At 33.9% G+C, this 18,423-nt stretch overlaps 2 protein-coding genes across 2 annotated transcripts; both read right to left on the bottom strand.

Moving 5' to 3' along the window:
- Positions 1 to 7,533: 7,533 nt before the first annotated feature.
- LOC116004466 (sulfite reductase 1 [ferredoxin], chloroplastic-like) lies at positions 7,534 to 11,645 on the bottom strand. The gene is made up of 8 exons (XM_031244530.1): positions 11,316 to 11,645; positions 10,174 to 10,956; positions 9,799 to 10,095; positions 9,430 to 9,627; positions 8,675 to 8,809; positions 8,468 to 8,584; positions 8,235 to 8,396; positions 7,534 to 8,058 (listed from the first exon to the last, which is right to left on the bottom strand). The coding sequence occupies exons 1-8, from the start codon at positions 11,508 to 11,510 to the stop codon at positions 7,843 to 7,845; spliced, it is 2,103 nt and encodes a 700-aa protein (XP_031100390.1). The 5' UTR covers positions 11,511 to 11,645; the 3' UTR covers positions 7,534 to 7,842.
- A 3,501-nt stretch (positions 11,646 to 15,146) lies between these two features.
- Positions 15,147 to 17,004, bottom strand: LOC116004467 (phospholipase A1-Igamma3, chloroplastic-like). Its single transcript, XM_031244531.1, has one exon. The coding sequence runs from the start codon at positions 16,907 to 16,909 to the stop codon at positions 15,311 to 15,313; it is 1,599 nt and encodes a 532-aa protein (XP_031100391.1). The 5' UTR covers positions 16,910 to 17,004; the 3' UTR covers positions 15,147 to 15,310.
- Between the last annotated feature and the right edge of the window lie 1,419 nt (positions 17,005 to 18,423).

Below are 18,423 nucleotides of genomic sequence, written 5' to 3'. Positions count from 1 at the left end.
GGGGGGGGGGGGGGGGGGGGGGGAGGGCATGAGATTCTAAATCCATGAAAATGAGAGAATTGCAATTCCCTCCAACCAAACGAAGAAATTTAGTTGCCTTCAGAATTAGGTGGGAATTAAGTGGGAAATGAATTGTAATTCCTTCCAACCAAACACCCTGTAAGTATATATGTATATACAAGATTAGGATTCTGTGTGTGAGTGTGTGTGTAATATTATCATAATAATTACTATAACTGTAAATTAGGAAATTATATTAATAATTAATTATTAAGGTTAGTATTTGAAAAAGAAAAAAGAAGGTAAGTGTAATTTATTTTGTCCCAAAAATATTATACCTTAAGTACAAACATATGTATATAGATTATCATAAAAATTACACAAGAATGTAACATTTTCCATTAAGTGTCACTATTAAGTGGTGCAAATCAATAGGCCATTTATGGCCATTATGTAGTGGTATTAAAACAGAAGTAACGATTTCCGTTACTTAGCCTATAATGATGGCACTTAGGCTATTTAAGTAATGATCCTCCCACTGCTCCTGGATAGACACACATACTACACCATCTAGTTGCCCAGGAGCCAAGTGGTAGACAAAAACACTCTAATATTCCTCACAATCTTTCAAGCAATGCTACGGATATGATAACTATGGCTGGAGGTACATGATCCTATTAGCTTCCGCAATGAGGTTAGATTATTACAAATTCTATGATTGTATTTTTATTCTAACAAGAAGGTGTTGAGAATTACCATAAATAATTATTATGCAATAATATTAATATTAATTATTAATTATTAAGGCATGTATATAGTGTTATAGCTTATTGTGTGTGTATATGTATATGTTAATATGTACACTTTTAATTCTATATTGATAAGTATAATTTGTGTATATACTTTAGAAAAATATTCATTATTAAAAAGGAAATATACTTTAAAAAGTAAATTATTAATTAGATTGCCTAATATAATTGTCTTACTAATTGATTCTTATGTTACTATAATTTATACATTTGAAGACTTTTTATTGTCAAGCTAAATATCTGTTAATTGCCTTAATAATTAAAATAATTCTTAGTCACTTTCGTAGGACTAAAAATATTATTTTTAATTTTCTATCTACATTTACAATCTTAATAAGAGCCAATAATGTTAGGGTTCTAACGGGAAGAAAAAAAACGAAGGTGTAATTATTTACTTAAACGAATGGTTCATATTATTTTGATTTTAGTAATCTTTTATGATTTTCCTTCTTTACCCTCTATTATATTATTTTCTTCCCTTAAATAACCCACATTCTGTTAACTTTTAACTTTCGTAACGGAATATTGCGTTAACTTTTAACTTACCCATTAATTTGTATAAGAAAGGTCTTAGGTTCGAATCTCATCCTAATCAGAGTTGATATAATTTGTTTTCGAATCTCATCCTAATCAGAGTTGGTATAATTGTTAAACATATACTAAGAATATGTTAGAGTATATTATTAATAATTAAGTACCCATTCTATTACTCTTATAGTCTTATTAAATTAAATAAATTATGCATTTCTTTAATTTAAATGTTTACAATGCCTTTATTAAAAAAAATATTCATTATCAAAAAAATTAAAAAAGAGATATAATTTAATTAGTTATATTGTCTTTATTTTCTACAAAATAATGTTCTATATTTATTTACCAAGTATATTCTATTAATAACATAGAAAAAAATTTTAAAAAATAATTTGAAACCAATCACATTAACTACTTAGGATGATTTGTTGACAAAGAATACATTAAAATAACCCAATAAATTGAAGCGAGAAACTATCCCGTAATATTTTTTGGACTACATCACAGTTGCTCACTAAGTATTGTTGTTGTAATTATTTACTTAAACGAATGGTTCATGTTATTTTGATTTTAGTAATCTTTTATGATTTTCCTTCTTTACCATCTATTATATTATTTTCTTCCCTTAAATAACCTCACATTTCGTTAACTTTTAACTTACCCATTAATTTCTATAAGAAAGGTCTTAGTTTCGAATCTCACCCTAATCAGAGTTGGTATAATTGTTAAAGATATACTAAGAATATGTTAGAGTATATTATTGAAAATTAAGTACACATTCTATTACTCTTATAGTCTTATTAAATTAAATAAATTATGCATTTTTTTAATTTAAATGTTTACAATGCCTTTATTCAAAAAATAAATATTCATTATCAAAAAAATAAATAAAAAAGAGATATAATTTAATTAGTTGTATTGTGTTTATTTTCTACAAAATAATGTTATATATTTATTTACCAAGTATATTCTATTAATAACATAGAAAAAAATTTTAAAAAATAATTTGAAATCAATCACATTAACTACTTAGGAGGATTTGTTGACAAAGAATACATTAAAATAACCAATAAATTGAAGCGAGAAACTACCCCGTAATATTTTCTGGACTACATCACAGTTGTTCACTTTAAAGATAAATAGTATTTCTTTATTAATATGATTTAAAATGTATAAATTTTTATTACCAAAAGTAGTATTTATTTATACTATTATTTTTAGACTAAGGGTGCGTTTGGTTCGCACATGGGAATCGGAATCGGAATGGGTATCAAATACTTGGTAATGGTAATGGGTTTTGGTGAAAGTATTTAACATGTTTGGTAATTGGGTGGAATGGGAATGATTATTAATAGTTGAGGAAGAAAGGGGGAAGGGAGATGAAACCCTTATTTAATAAGGGTATGGGTTTTGTCATTAATGGGGTATTCCAAACCCATAGTAGCATTTACAAAACCTATCAACCAAACACAAACAATCACTTTCATACCCATTCCTTATGCCTAAACCCACCAACCAAACACACCCTAAGTATTTTGACTATCGTTTTTACAAAATTGCACAAACATTTATTTTAGTGACAATTATAATCAACCTCTCATATATTATCTTGTATTCATATACTTTAAATTACCGATTTAAATAAACAAATTCAACATTTAATTACATATGCATAAGCATCTCCTATATAATCTTGTATTGATATACTTTGAAGTACTTATTTAAAAATAAATCTTAGGCATTATCTTATTCACGCAACGCGCGTGAAAAAACTAGTTGTATAAATAAGATATAATATTATTAAACCTAATTAATTAAAAATAATGTGTCAACATTACAAAAGATTTTATAATTGACTATTTTATTGTTGAATACAAATTGACAATTATTAAATATTATTTATAGTAATTATTGTGTCCCGTGTAATACTAAAATTATTAGGTATGATTTTTATAATTAAGGTATAATTTAATTAAATTAAAATCATTAACAATAATGTGTTCACAATATAAAACAAACTATACTTGTATTAATAATTAATTATTAATATAATTGCCAAATTTAAATTTACAATTATTATAATTATTTATGGTAATTTTAAAAAGGGATAAAAAAGAATAAGAAAAGGAAAACACATAAATGATGCCGTACAATATCTTACATAAGGAAAATTAATATACAATTTAATAATTACTTCGAAATCAAATCTATACTATTAATAAAAACAATATACTCAGTTTTAACTTCCCGCCCAAAACAGACCTATAATATTATCTTTTGCGTAATATTATAAAATATGATAATACAGTTCCTATCTCTAATACAATTGTAAATTAAAATAGAATTCCTAATAAAATATATTCTTCCCTACGTTCCTATTCGTAATACAATTCTAGACTAGAATTACTAATGATAATAATTCAGTATATATATTTCTCTGCAATACAATCTATACTATTAATAAAAACAATATCCTCAGTTTTAACTTCCCGCCCAAAACAGACCTATAATATTATGGTTTGCGTAATATTATAAAATATGGTAATACAGTTCCTATCCCTAATACAATTGTAAATTAAAATAGAATTCCTATTAAAATATATTCTTCCCTACGTTCCTATTTGTAATACAATTCTAGACTAGAATTACTAATGTTAATAATTCAGTATATATATTTCTCTGCAATACAATCTATACTATTAATAAAAACAATATCTTCAGTTTTAACTTTCCGCCCAAAACAGACCTATAATATTATGGTTTGCGTAATATTATAAAATATGGTAATACAGTTCCTATCCCTAATACAATTGTAAATTAAAATAGAATTCCTAATAAAATATATTCTTTCCTACGTCGTATTCGTAATACAATTCTAGACTAGAATTACTAATGGTAATAATTCAGTATATATATTTCTCTGCAATGCAATGTATACTATCTATACTATTAATAAAAACAATATCCTCAGTTTTAACTTCCCGCCCAAAACAGACCTATAATATTATGGTTTGCGTAATATTATAAAATACGGTAATACAGTTCCTATCCCTAATACAATTGTAAATTAAAATAGAATTCCTAATAAAATATAATATTCCCTACGTACTATTCGTAATACAATTCTAGACTAGAATTACTAATGATAATAATTCAGTATATATATTTCTCTGCAATGCAATCTATACTATTAATAAAAACAATATCCTCAGTTTTAACTTTCCGCCCAAAACAGACCTATAATATTATGGTTTGCGTAATATTATAAAATATGGTAATACAGTTCCTATCCCTAATACGATTGTAAATTAAAATAGAATTCCTAATAAAATATATTCTTCCCCACGTTCCTATTCGTAATACAATTCTAGAATAGAATTACTAATGGTAATAGTTCAGTATATATATTTCTCTGCAATGCAATGTATACTATCTATACTATTAATAAAAATAATATCCTCAGTTTTAACTTCCCGCCCAAAACAGACCTATAATATTATGGTTTGCGTAATATTGTAAAATATGGTAATACAATTCCTATCCCTAATACAATTGTAAACTAAAATAGAATTCCTAATAAAATATATATTCTTCCCTACGTTCCTATTCGTAATACAATTCTAGACTAGAATTACTAATGGTAATAATTCAGTATATATATTTCTCTGCAATGCAATCTATACTCTGCAATGCAATCTATACTATTAATAAAAACAATATCCTCAGTTTTAACTTGTATTATGGTATGGTGCGTAATATTGTACAAAATATGAAAATTTGGCATAATTCAACCCGCAAGGCCAACCAATTTTCTGAACGACATTCGTGCATGCAGGTGTCGGTGCACGAGTCAAGCCTTTTTAAGTTCATTTTGGGATTTCATTTGCACCCCCTTCCCCCTTGCGTGCGAGAGAGAGCCTCTATGCTATACAATTCAATAAGCCTTAGAAAAACTCTTGTATAAGTAGTGGTGCAAACCACTTCTCAAACCAATGTGGGACAAAAGTTACTTGAAAGGTTTTTTTCTATATTTTTCTAACTCAAATGGGTCAACTTTGAGAACCAATTTCTCATTCACCCATTATCAGTTTTGAGCGTACAATATATCAATCTTTTCGTCTAACTACGAAGAACACGAATCCACGTTGACCCGACCCAAATCGAAAGTGGACCCCACATATATTTGTACCACAATATTGCCAGTAAAATGCCATTTTATGCTAATTTTTTTCCAACAGTTATTTGTCTAGAGAATATCAACGTGTTGAAGGAAGAAGATGATATATAGTGAAGGGCAATATCATCTTCACTATATATCATCTTCTTCCTCCAACACAACGCTCTACGGTCAACCAACAATTAGTCAACTAATTATCCCATTACTCCCATGTAAATTTTTTCTCTAATATAGTTATACTTACTGAATATCAAAATATAAGCGTACCACAAGATCTTGCAATAACTAACCGACAAGTAATTAAATTAATGAATATGATGCAATAATGTAAATTATCTACCTATTGCATTTATACACTTATTTTAGAACACTGAATTTTTGTGATATTTGTTGCATGCAAGGAAGACTCATACTATAATTGCATTTATACACTTATTCATACTCATTTTCGATGTTATAATTTCTATAATTGTATATCAATTCAAATATTTCTTAAAATATTATAACAAATTCATTCCGTGCAACGCACGGGTGAAAATACTAGTACATGTAATATTGCAAGAAACATTGATTTCATCCTCATAAACCCGATCTTCTTAAACTTGTGTTCATTTGCCTTCTTTTGCTTCATCCACACGAACCCCATTTTTTGATTCCGACCTCACTTCCACGTACTCGTCATGTGAATTTTCTCATACAGCTACATGGATTTCTCCTTGCACACTGCCAGATCGGTGAAGACCCTGGCATTCTCGCGGTGGTTTACGGCGGCTTCATGCTACAACAATTCATTATTATCATAAAGCGATATTCTAATATGATTTAGAAATTTATATTATTATTAAAATAAATATACAAAAAATAATGGAGAAATAATTTAAAACGTAAATATAGTGTCGACTATTTATATAATAATGCATATTAAATGTGAACTTATAAGCTAAAGACCTTGTGGTCTAGTGGCACCCGATGTCTCGGTTTACACTCTCACATGGATGATGGGAGTGGGTTTGAGCCTCAGTGGAGGCAAGTAGGTAGAGAATTTAAGAATTATAAATTTGTATAATTTTTCAAAAGGAAAGTGTAAATTTTTATTTTTTTTAAGTTTTTGAATAATTTTCAGTCAATTAGTAATATCATTCTTTTTTTCAATTTGTCTAATTTTCGTTTCCTTTCCCATTAGGATCCCAATTTGCCTAATTTTCGTTTCTTTTTCCATTAGGATTCTTTTATATTTTTAATCAATTAGTAATATCAATTTTATTTTTTTTCTTTTTTTTTTATTTTACCTTTACTATTGTTTGGGCGAGAATTTGACAAAGGACGATTTTATTTTTAATAATATATGGTATAGAAGTACAAATAAATATTTAAATTATTATTATTGGTGTAAATAATAATTAATAAATGATTATTTCCTTATAAAAAGTTCATTATCATTTCCTGAGGGAGAAGGTGTTACAAGGCAAAATCGAGATTCGGTCAAAACAGATGATCAAGTAGTCGATATTTTCACGAAAAGCTTAGCTCCTACAAAATTTGCAAATTTAAGAAAACAACTTTGGATGACCGAGCCCGCCCGCAGGAGGTCAACCTGCTGCCAATCCTGCAGCAGAAAAACCCTCACGGTGGACCAGTAGATTTTGGGATAAATTGACTTCTTGTTTGAACCCCCAAACTCAAGATGGCGGGAAGGAGTCTGAGGTCGGGTCGGACGACATACATCTTGGTTGGTCCCACCAATAATATAATAATAAAATAAAAAAAGATAGAATAAAGATTAAAACATTGTGTAAACAAGTACACATACCGTTTTCAAGAAATTTTCTCATTTATTATGCAGAATTTGTTTCCATTATTCTCACAATTATAATAGTTTAATTATTCTCAAAATTTTGTAAATAAAATTTTATTACCAATTTTTTTATCAATTAATTAATAATATTAGTTTGGGTGAGAAAGTTGAAAGAAAGATTTTACTTTTATTAATAATATAGATATGGATATAGATATAGATTATAGCAAAAAGAGCATACAAAATCTGATCATTGAGAATATTCAGACCAGTTATCCATACTATGCGACTCTTTACAGGTTGGAAGAGGAGACTCAATGATAAACTAGAGTACAAAAAATTGGTACAATAAAATTTTTTTTTTTAAAAAATCAGAAAAGGAAAGCAAAAGGGATGCAGATTTACAAAAACACAAAGCCTTTGGTGCTAGAAGTGGAATGTGTATCAACATTCTCTACCCCATTTCATAGATGTTATCATGGGGTAACAGCTACTGAGAAAGGATTATCTTTCACAGCCATGAAGCATATTCAGGGTTTAGGAATATTACCCTTGCCATTTTGCTGGGAAGCAACAAAATTACGAATCACTTCAATCGCCAATTCATTGGCTTTCTTGTTTTGAAGCCTTGCAAGTTCATCCAGAGCTTCATATGTCCCTTTATCAGCAAAAAGTTTTAATCCGTATCGAGATGTCACTGGGACACCATCCCACTTGTCAACCAACTTATGAAGTGTCTGGAATCCCTGGCATGAGTTATAAACCACATTAATTCATGTCATCACCAAAAAAAAACATGTATGCTTGTATGAGATAGAGATTCTCAACTACCAAGAGTAAAAGAGCCAACCACCCGAACAAAAAAAAAAAAAAAATTAAACACGCGCACACACACACCAACGATAACATTTTTTCTTCTTACCATACGGTTTGTGAAGTCGCCAAATGCCTCAGTTCTTGATTGTCTCTTCCGTTTCCAGTGGTAAAATAAAGGCTCCAGAACTTTCTCCAGATCCTGAACCTTAACCTTATCCTTGAAAGGTTTTGCTAATGAAGTTTGATTGGTGGTTCCACCAAGCCAAATCTAATGAAGAAATTTTGTTATTCAGAAAGTTTTCCTATTCAAATATAGGAGATTGTTACAAAATGATATACCTGATAACTGTTTGGGCCATCACCAACCAAGCCAAGTTCAGCCACATATGGTCTGGCACAGCCATTAGGGCAGCCAGTTACTCGGATCACCACAGATTCATGATACTTAAGACCAACCTGAAACCATAGAGCCAAAGCTTAGCAGTACACATCATTGCCAAATTTTCTAATACCATAATTCACATGTTTCTGATGTCTACAAAATACCTTCTCAAACATAACTCGAACCCGCTTAAGGATTCCAGGAATTCCGCGCTCAGCTTCAGTTATTGCCAGAGGGCAAAGTGGAAAAGCTGGGCAGGCCATTGCCGTCAGGTTGAGAGGATCTACGTATCGAGGTAGCTGTCCACTCAGAAAATTGATGAAAGTTGTGAGACAGATTCATACAGAGCAAAGAATCCTAATTCATGATTGCTGTTCTTGTCCTTGTGATACATCTATCATTTAAGTTGTAAGAACAACAATGCTTGGACTCTGAAATAGTGATTTTAAAGCAGTCAATTACATAAAATTATGAGGTAACCAATCTCCAATGTAGTTTTATCTCGAGCAACTAAAAGAGAGATCTTTAAAAATAGTAAGGTTTTATTCAATTTAGTCTCTATAGAAATATGTTGGTCAGTATTGTCCTTGCACTCCCAAAATTGATCAAATTGAGGACAAATAATAACCCTGAAATGCCTAACATGTTAGTAAAGTGGCAATGACAAGACAAAAATGAATTTGGCATTGCAGATTCTAGCATGTCAGTATCTCCAGAACATCAGCATTTCTGTTGGCTTTATTTAACAGGGTTAGTAATTGTCCTCAACTTTATCAATTTCAAAATGTACAAGACAAAAATGACCACAACTCAAGTAGATAGATTAAATTGAACAAAATCCCACAGTATGAGGACCTCCCAAGTACTTTAACCCTGAATATTCAAAGCTTCTTAAGTAATGTGTCTACGGCAAACTTACCAACAGACCACCCTGTGCAAGAGCTGTAGTGATGGGGCGCCTCCAAGAACGCTGAATGTCACATAGGATAATGTTCTGGTTTGGAGTAATACGCACATCCAAGTTATATTTCTCAATAACTTCCCTTAGTGTCTTCTTCATTTCTCCTTTCACTCGACCGCTATCAACATGAAGACCGCAAAAGAAAGTACCATCACCCTGCCAAAATATAGAATGAAATATCACAAACCTCAAAGAGTAAAAACTTGAGACCCATTGCTACAGAAAATGTTAAACAAAAATTACATGGTAAATAACAGTCAAGGGGTGAGAAACAAGAGACAAATAAAGAATAAGTAAATACAAAAGTGAGCACTTAAGCACTCTAACCTGATCATGCCAGCCCAAGTAACTCTTGAATTCCCAATCAGGTAAAGCACGGCAGGGTTCAAATTTTTTCCCATAGTACTGTTCAACAACAGTTCTAAACTTCTTAATCCCCCATGAGCTAAGCAAATATTTTAACCTGCTATACTTGCGATCATCCCTTCTCCCATTTTCTCTTTGGGTAACAACAATAGCTTTCACTGCATAAAGTACATCCTCTTTTGGTACATAGCCTAATGGCTCAGCTAAGTGAGGAAATGTGGTCTCAACCCTATGAGTTCGTCCCATACCACCACCAACCTGCAATCATGTATAACTTGAACTATTGTCCTAAAAGTACACATTTGAAAAGAAATCACTAACAAAGTACCTACTTACATATATGTTAAAACCCTGAGGCTCTCCTTCATCATCTAATACAACCACAACACCAATGTCATTTGTAAAGAGGTCCACAGAGTTATCTCCTGGCACAGTAACTGCAATTTTGAATTTCCTCGGCAAGAACTGAGTTCCATAAATGGGTTCAGGAGAGTCGGGGAAGTTTGTTCCATGAGAATTATCATTCCTAGCCATCACTACTTCAGGAGGTTCTGCTGACAAAAATCTCTCTCCATCCACCCAAACATCATAATAAAACCCAGACTGTGGAGCTAAAAGTGATGCAATGTTTTCAGCGGTTTGTTGAGCAAACAAATAACTTTCACTTGTAAAAGGGGCAGCTGGAGCAAGTACATTTCTGTTGAGATCACCGCATGCGCCAAGAGTAGAGCCCATATTCCTGATGATGGTACCCATCACTGTTTTGAGGTCTTTCTTCAAGACCCCGTGCAGCTGAAATGTCTGCCTTGTTGTCAAGCGAAGAGTTCCAATTCCAAATTCGTCAGCAAGATCATCCATGACCAAGTAGAGCTTGTTTGGGACCTTTCCAGCAGGGTTCTTTGTCCGGAGCATAAATGAATAAGACCTTGTCCCGCGTTCATCTCTATCATATTGCTGATAACTCCCGTGGAACTTAATCAATTGGGTAGCAGCCTCATTGATGTTGGGTGTATCCGTAAGAATCTCCTCATTGAGAGGATACCTAATGAAGTTACTATGTTCTTTGAATATCTCAACCTTACTACGCTTAGGTTCAGCAGAGGTTTGAGGGCTTACTGGCTGCAAAAAAAAATGACAACAATTGAAAATTTCCTATCTAATACAAGTAAAAATTTGAAATAACCACCATGGCAACAAATTTTTTCCAGTTTTCCATCGGGGTTCAACAGAGAATAAGACATATAAATGCTGTGCCAGTTAGGATTGGCACATTGATCAAATGCAAGAATCAATCAAGGAGTAATAGTATTCCGGAAGACAAACAATGTTGAGAAAAGTAGGGAAGAATAAAGAAGATATTATATTCTCAACAAAATGAAACCCCTCAGATTTCCATGGGAAGTGAATTTCAAAGCAAAAAATTCAAAAAATAAAAAAGAAAAGAAAAGAAAATGAAAGCAGAAAGGGAGCAAGTATACCGTCTTAACGGCTCTGATGGAGGAAGTGATAGGGGGGACGGAATGCGAGAGGTAAGGAGAAACGCGAAAACGTTTGGTGAGCAGGAGTGAATTGGAGCTGCTCTTCTTCAAGTTGAAGCCGGTGAAGCTGCTGGAGAGTTGAAGCTTGGGATCGTTGGCGATGGCGGTGCCGTAAAGGGCAAACGACGTGGCCATGACGTCGAATGCATACACCGGAGGGAGGTGAGAGAGGTAGGGTTTGGATGAAGTGGAATTATGGGGAGAGATAAGGCCAAAAAGGGGAAGGGGAGAATAGGGACTTGGGTGGTGATGGATGGAGAAGAGAGATTGCTCAGTGTGGACTGTGGCTGCCACGCACAGATTATACTATTATTGCATACGGGTTGTTATGCCCCAGGTCCCCCTTGCAAGGTGGATCTAGGTGGACCTGGATCTACATTCACATACACTATACTCTACATTCATCTACACTATGTTTTACATTCACAATTTGTAAACTCCACATTCACACATTACAGGATTATATGTTTAGTAATTATACTCTACATTCACATACACTATACTTTACATTCACAATTTGTAAACTCCACATTCACACATTCAAAACTCTATATTCACAGGTCTTATACTCTACATTCACAACTTGAGAACTCCACATTCACACATTACAGGGCTACAAGTTGCTAAAACTTCTTAACTCTATTACAGATTCACACATGCATAACTCTACATTCACGATTTTTATACTCCATATTCACAATTTGAAACCTCCACATTCACACATTTCTGGGCAACTCTACATTCACACAATCATAAATCTACATTCACGATTTCTATACTCTACATTCACACTTTGAAACCTTTACATTCACACATTGTTGGACAACTCTATATTAAGCAATATGTTTACTAAAAAAAAAAAAAGAGACAAAAACGACGTAGTTTTGGACCCAGGTCCACCTTGCAAGGTGGACCTGGGTCCACAACATAATTTGCCATTGCATAGTACGGATACTATCGGTGCAATAGTCCACGCATCTGTATTAGGGGCGGAAATAGGTTAGGCCGAGCCGAGCTTTAGAAATTTAGGTCTGTGCCTGCTATGCAAATTTAAAGCCTGAACTTGAGCCTGAACCTGTATGTAGACTTCTTCTTTTTTCTACAGTTGACCTAGCCTAGCCTGAAGCCTTTTTAAAAGCCTATTTAACATAAAGGCTTTTAAAAAGGCTTCAAAATAGATCATTTTAAGCCCTCCCTTTTTAAACCTTTTAAAGTATACATGTAAAAAATTTACAAAAAAAATACCTAAGTTCAATTGTATTATTATTTGTTATCCTATTTAATATCATAAATAATAAACAATCAACTCATATAATTAAGTTGCGATATTTCATTAAATATTATAACAATAAGAACAGTTAATACAAAAATTAAACAATAAGAATACATACAATAGGATTGGCAGCAATAATATTTATAGTTGAATCATAATTTAGAATGAGATTTTGGATGTGAAGGGTTAGAGTTTGATAATTATATATATTTGGGATTGTATTGTAAATATAAAAATATATATTATGTATAAAATAAAATATATATATATATATAGGTCAGGCCTGTAGGCCTGAAGGCCGAGCCTAGTATATATAGCCTGACATGTTTAATTAAATAGGCTTTTAAAATTGGCTTAAGCCTGACCTTTCTAGTAAATGAGCTAGGCCTAACTAGGCTTTAATTAGGCCTGGACATAGGCCCCTAATCTGTATACAACATATTATCAAATAATAAAATATGTCTCGGGCAAGGGAAATGGAATAGGTGCCCAACCACTCTAGGGCAAAATTCTCTTCTGGCCGCATGCGAGTCAAACCTTTCTCAATGATGTCTAAATTCAACATGCGCTATTTATGCTATGTAGTGACCCTGATCATGTGACACCCCGTAATTTTAAACGGTCCTATTTTAATAAAATATTCTCGGGAGTAAAATTTATTTTTCAATCCTAAAATATTTTAAGCCAAACACTTTCAAAATAATTATTTTACTACAAATATTAAATATAATTATTTTATGGTCCATGATTTTACTAACCAAAATTTATTTGAGACGAACCTGTCAAAGTCATTTTTACCCCTACCAAATTTCTTAAACCCAAATGATTTTAAATTTCTAAGCCCAAATGATTTTCTCGAGTCCAAAATAATAAATACCCAAACCCAATTCTTTTAAGCTCAATTTCTAAATTAAATACGTGACCTAAATTAAGTATGTGACCTAAATTAAACCCTTATGTTGACGTTTCTTCACGGCTCTTGTGAACAATGTGTCGTGAATTTTTCCTCTTGAAACCTCAAATACCTTCATTATATTTTCCCCTTTTTATAGTTGTTCAGACAACACATTTTTAGGCCTTTGTTTCTCACGTTTGTTAGATACATTTGTAATTAGATTTTGATGATACCAAACAATAGGAGTTTAGACCCCCAATTATTTATTCTCTAGAAGTTAGGACTAATCCGCTTAACATTCAAATCAATCTGAATGATACCTCGAGTTGTTAAATTGTATTCATTCGAATGGACACTCGAGAGGACAGACAATGATTCGAAGAGTAACCCGAGTGGTTAACTCTTGAATGGAGAAAGCAACGATTCAAGGATCAACCCGAGGGGTCATCCTTCGAATGGCTCGAGAAAAGAGTAACCAAGTGGTTATCTCTAATTCGAGACAAAAGACTGAAGACGAAGAATAGAAGATGTCAAGACCGAAAGGTTGCAAAGACCGACATGTGGAAGGGTCTACTTTCGAAGTATAGCAAGACCGAATGGTAAAGTCAACCATTTGTAACCAAAGGGTTGCAAAGGTCAAAGTTAGGAATGACCTACTTTTCGAGGAGTTAAGGGACGAGTGGTAATGTCAACCATTCATATCCGAGAGGACCTAAGGCTTGAGGCATTAACCTAGTTAACTCGATAGGGCTGCTTGAGACATTCTCTGAGTTGTACAATCCGAAACCTTAAAAAGTGAGTGTTTATTTTCTAAGGCAAAGTGAGTCCTACGAACATATCCCAATGTCGATTTTCATTAAATGCCCTAAAAACGTGTGCAGAACAAAAAAAAAAAAGTAAATGTTCAGCGCAATTGAAGTCACAATGGCTGAAAATCTGACAACTCTCACCTACCCTCTGGATTACCCCCGGTGTCTACCCGTTGGTCCTTAGGCGTTTGAAATTAGTTTCCCTCCAACGGAACTATTTTTCACCCTACCTATAAATTTCACATTCCTTAGCTGAAGAAGGTGCTGGTCAATTTAAAAATTCTAAGTATGAATAAGTTTTCAAAATTTAAAGTGTTGGTGACCAGTGTATTGTGAAAGAGAAGAGAGACCAAAAGCATTAAAGTTTACATCCAGATTTGAGGAGCCTTGTGCTGCTTAAAAGTGTGAAGATCCAGATTCAAAGAAGCCAATACCATCTAGTTGAAGAAGAAGAATTTGTTTTCTTCAACCTTTGTATATCTACTTGGGTGAAGTAGAAAGAGTCAGAGTAAACTTTATAGGAGTTGAAAAATTGGGTGAAGTTCAAAGCCAGCACTATGGTCAAGGGGTGAACTTGGTGTTTTGTACTAAGGAGATAGTGCAAACCTTTCGTGAAGAATTTTTCAAATGTGTACGAGGCTATTCACCCCCTCTAGATGTGTAGTTAACCTCACCGGGACCAAGAACCTTCAAGCACCTCATCCAAGTACAAGGAATATGACTTGACATTTGATTTCATTTCATCCACATATTAGTTGAGAGAAAATAACATATGTTGCCAGCACTCTTTGGACTTCTTCTCCACTCAAAAATAACTTCATTACTTTTACAAATTAATTATCTCAACTTAATTAAATACAAAGACCTAATTTATTTTATGAACCAATATATGCGAATTGTAATAAAATATGTGATGAACGAATATATACATATTTTGTTCCTACTAACAATAATTATATTACTGCTTAGCTACTTGCACTCTCTTCTCGAATAACTCTAATCTAGCCCGAGCAAGGCGGAGAACCTTGCGGAAGTGATGGCCGGTGTCCGCAGGATGCGCCTCGATTCTGGAGCGCTCCGGCACCACCCAGCGGCCGTCGCCGGTCCTCACCATCCCTTTATTCTCGTCCTGCCTCCACCGCGGCGGCACGCCTTGCTCCCGCTTCAAGAAGTTGGAGTCTTTGTTCACCAGCGCAATATCCCGTCCCGTCGCCGACTGGAACCGGCGGCCGTGGCCGTGGTATCCGTCGACGAGGTGCAGGTGTCCTTCCAGATTATGGGCGCAGCCGAGATCGGTGCCGGTCTTTAGAAACGGAGAATGTGAGTGGTCAAGCGCTAATTCCACTCCCACATGCGCATAGCTCCATGGGAAATTCTTGAGGGTGGCTTCCAGTTGCTTTTGGTATTGGAATTTCTCGTTGGCGATAATCCCGGGCACGGTCGGAACCTTGTCGCGAACATTAACTATTCTCAGAACCTTGATCCCTAGCTCGTCACACCTTTCTTTAAATCTAAGGTTGCCCACTCTGGGACCCGCGAAGGAGAAAACAGAAACCGGAATCTTAATTGCTGATGCGGAAGTCTCGCCTTGGCCTTGGCCTTGGTGTACAACGTTAACTTTCATTTCTGCAATGTCATATGCGCTCAACAGAGCTAAGGCCGCTCCGAGGCTGTGCCCTGTAACAGTGATGCTTAGATTCTCCCCTTTGTATCTCTCGATTAAACGGTTGACCTCGGCCAAGAGCTGTTCCCGGGCGGAATATGAGCAGAAGTTGCAGGAATCGTCTTTCTTGGAATTGGTGTAGAGGTCGAAGAAACCGGACTCGATTTTGATGTCGGGATCGTCGCAGAAATGGGTGGGGTGGAGGATGTTCTTGAGGTCGTGGATCCACTCCAGGTAGGTGACGGTGCCGCGCCACGCGATGATGATGTCGCGGCGGCCTAGCCGTCGGATCTCCGCCTCGTCCGTGGCGACAGCGACGTAGCCCATCCAGTTGGCGTGTTGGCTCCAGATTCTGTTCACGCTGGAGTTCTGGAAGAAGTTGGGGAGGTTAATGTTGGAGGTGGCGTAGAGGTAGCGGCTGATGCGGTAGCCGCGGTCCGCCATGCCCAGCTTCTCGCAGAACTGGGCGCCGTCGTACTTGCAGGTGCCGCAGTACTTGGAGTGCGGGTCGAAGTCGAAGGAGTCGTAGCAGGCCTGGGCGAACTCGCCGTACCGAATGATTTCGCGGCGAAGATGGGAGTTCATGGGCTCCAGTAGCCCTTCCCAATCATTGGATCCTTGAATCTCCGCCCATATTTCATGCAAATTTCTTCCATCTTCTTCCACATACATTTCCTCTTCTTCTTTGTCATGCTTATTGGATGATTGGCCAGTTTCATGCTGTGGTAGAGCAGAGAAAGAAACTCTGCATTTCAGGGATGATGAATATGGCTTTTGGGGAAAGAAGGAATTGGAAGGTTTTGCAGTAGTAATTTTGGTTGTGCTCATAAATGGCGGCGGCAAGATGGTGTAGTAGTTGTGGTTGAGAGAGAGTTGGAGAGACCCCATGGCCATGGGAGCTGATCGATCAGAGGTAAGTAATTAAGTGTAGTCTTCTTCTCCTTTTTGTAGACACACATAATCTCATCTCTAACTTGCATTGGTTAAAGACAAAAAAATGATTTGTCTCCATAATTGACTTTTATAATACGCAGTAATAACACGTTTTCATAAACTAAAATCCAAACATAACTCATGCTTCAATTCATTTTGGGTGGCTAGGGAAAGCCCATTATCCAAAGAGTGCAATCATTATATTATTGCATGTAATGTGATCCACATATGTGGATCACGGTCCAAAAAAAATAAAGTAAATTATTTTAACTCATAAAATACATTATTCTAATACATAAAATATATTATTTTAACTCATAAAATGAAACTGTAGTTGTGTTGAAAGGAAACTGCAGTGTATATAAAATGAAACTAAATAATAGTTTCACATTTTTTAGTGTATATTGTCCAGTGAAATTGTAGTTATATCAAAATGATATTGTAGTTGTATTGGAAGGAAACTAAATAACAATTTCATATATTTGAGTGTATAATGTCGAGTGAAATTGCAATTATATCAAAAAAGAACTGCAATTGTGTTGAAAGGTAATTGCAGTGTATATAAACTGAAAGTTAATGGCGCGGAACGGAGGCCGTTTCAGCTATTTGTTTTTACTAGTATTTCACCTGTGCGATGCACAGTATGACAAATATAAACATATATATTATAATTAAATGTACTAACAATATGTACATGACTACAATGTTATATGATTATAAGTATTATATTGTATAGAGAAAAAATAAAAGGATTTGTTTATAAGGGTGTTAACAAAACTAATTAATCAATTGAATGCTTATAATATAATTTACAATATATTATTATATTGTAAAGAATTGGATTGTGTATTAATAAAAGTTTGTAATCATCGTTCCAAAGTAAAATACTTAATTTATATTAATAGTAGATCTACAAATTCAAATTACAAATTATTGAAAATTTCTTTATAAACAACATTAGTTGTTTGCTTACAACATTTTTATAAATCACTACAAAGTAGAATCTTTATACCAGTTGGATTACTAACACTTAAATCAACAACATACAATTGACAATGCACAAACACCAATTTATTTAATAATAACCCAACATGTGATAATGTTTGACCTTGACTCTTGTGTCAACCTAACAATATCTTGCCTCGAGCCCTTTGAAATTACAGGTAAAATCTATTTGAAATCATCAATCAGAAATAATATCTTGCCTCAAGCCCTTTGGAATTACATGTAAATTGAGATGGAAACTTCTTTAATAGCATTCTAATTATATTATTTCTACAGATAGGTAAAGTCCCTAATTGAGTGAAAACTTTACTCATGTTTGTAAATAAATCCATAACCATACATTGGTTGGAGTTGAGAATTGTTATTTTCTCCTGTGTGCGAGCTATACTTATTTTATTATTAAGTTACCACCTGCATATAAATGAATTTGACATATTAATAATTAAGATGAGGATTACTCGGTTTAAGAT

This window comes from Ipomoea triloba, chromosome 14 (assembly GCF_003576645.1).
Source record: "Ipomoea triloba cultivar NCNSP0323 chromosome 14, ASM357664v1".
In the NCBI taxonomy this organism is placed as follows: domain Eukaryota; kingdom Viridiplantae; phylum Streptophyta; class Magnoliopsida; order Solanales; family Convolvulaceae; genus Ipomoea; species Ipomoea triloba.
This window is presented reverse-complemented; position numbering and strand designations above follow the sequence as displayed.

Bases quoted from the DNA above. Each gene is read 5' to 3' on its own strand.
- LOC116004466 (XM_031244530.1), bottom strand. From the start codon at position 11,510: ATGGCCACGTCGTTTGCCCTTTACGGCACCGCCATCGCCAACGATCCC. The intron at 8,585-8,674 runs GTATTTTGTAGA...CTATGGTTTCAG, and splicing joins TTCGAGTTATGTTTGAGAAG to GTTGGTCTTAAGTATCATGA. The intron at 8,059-8,234 runs GTAAGAAGAAAA...AACTCATGCCAG, and splicing joins GCGACTTCACAAACCGTATG to GGATTCCAGACACTTCATAA.
- LOC116004467 (XM_031244531.1), bottom strand. From the start codon at position 16,909: ATGGCCATGGGGTCTCTCCAACTCTCTCTCAACCACAACTACTACACC.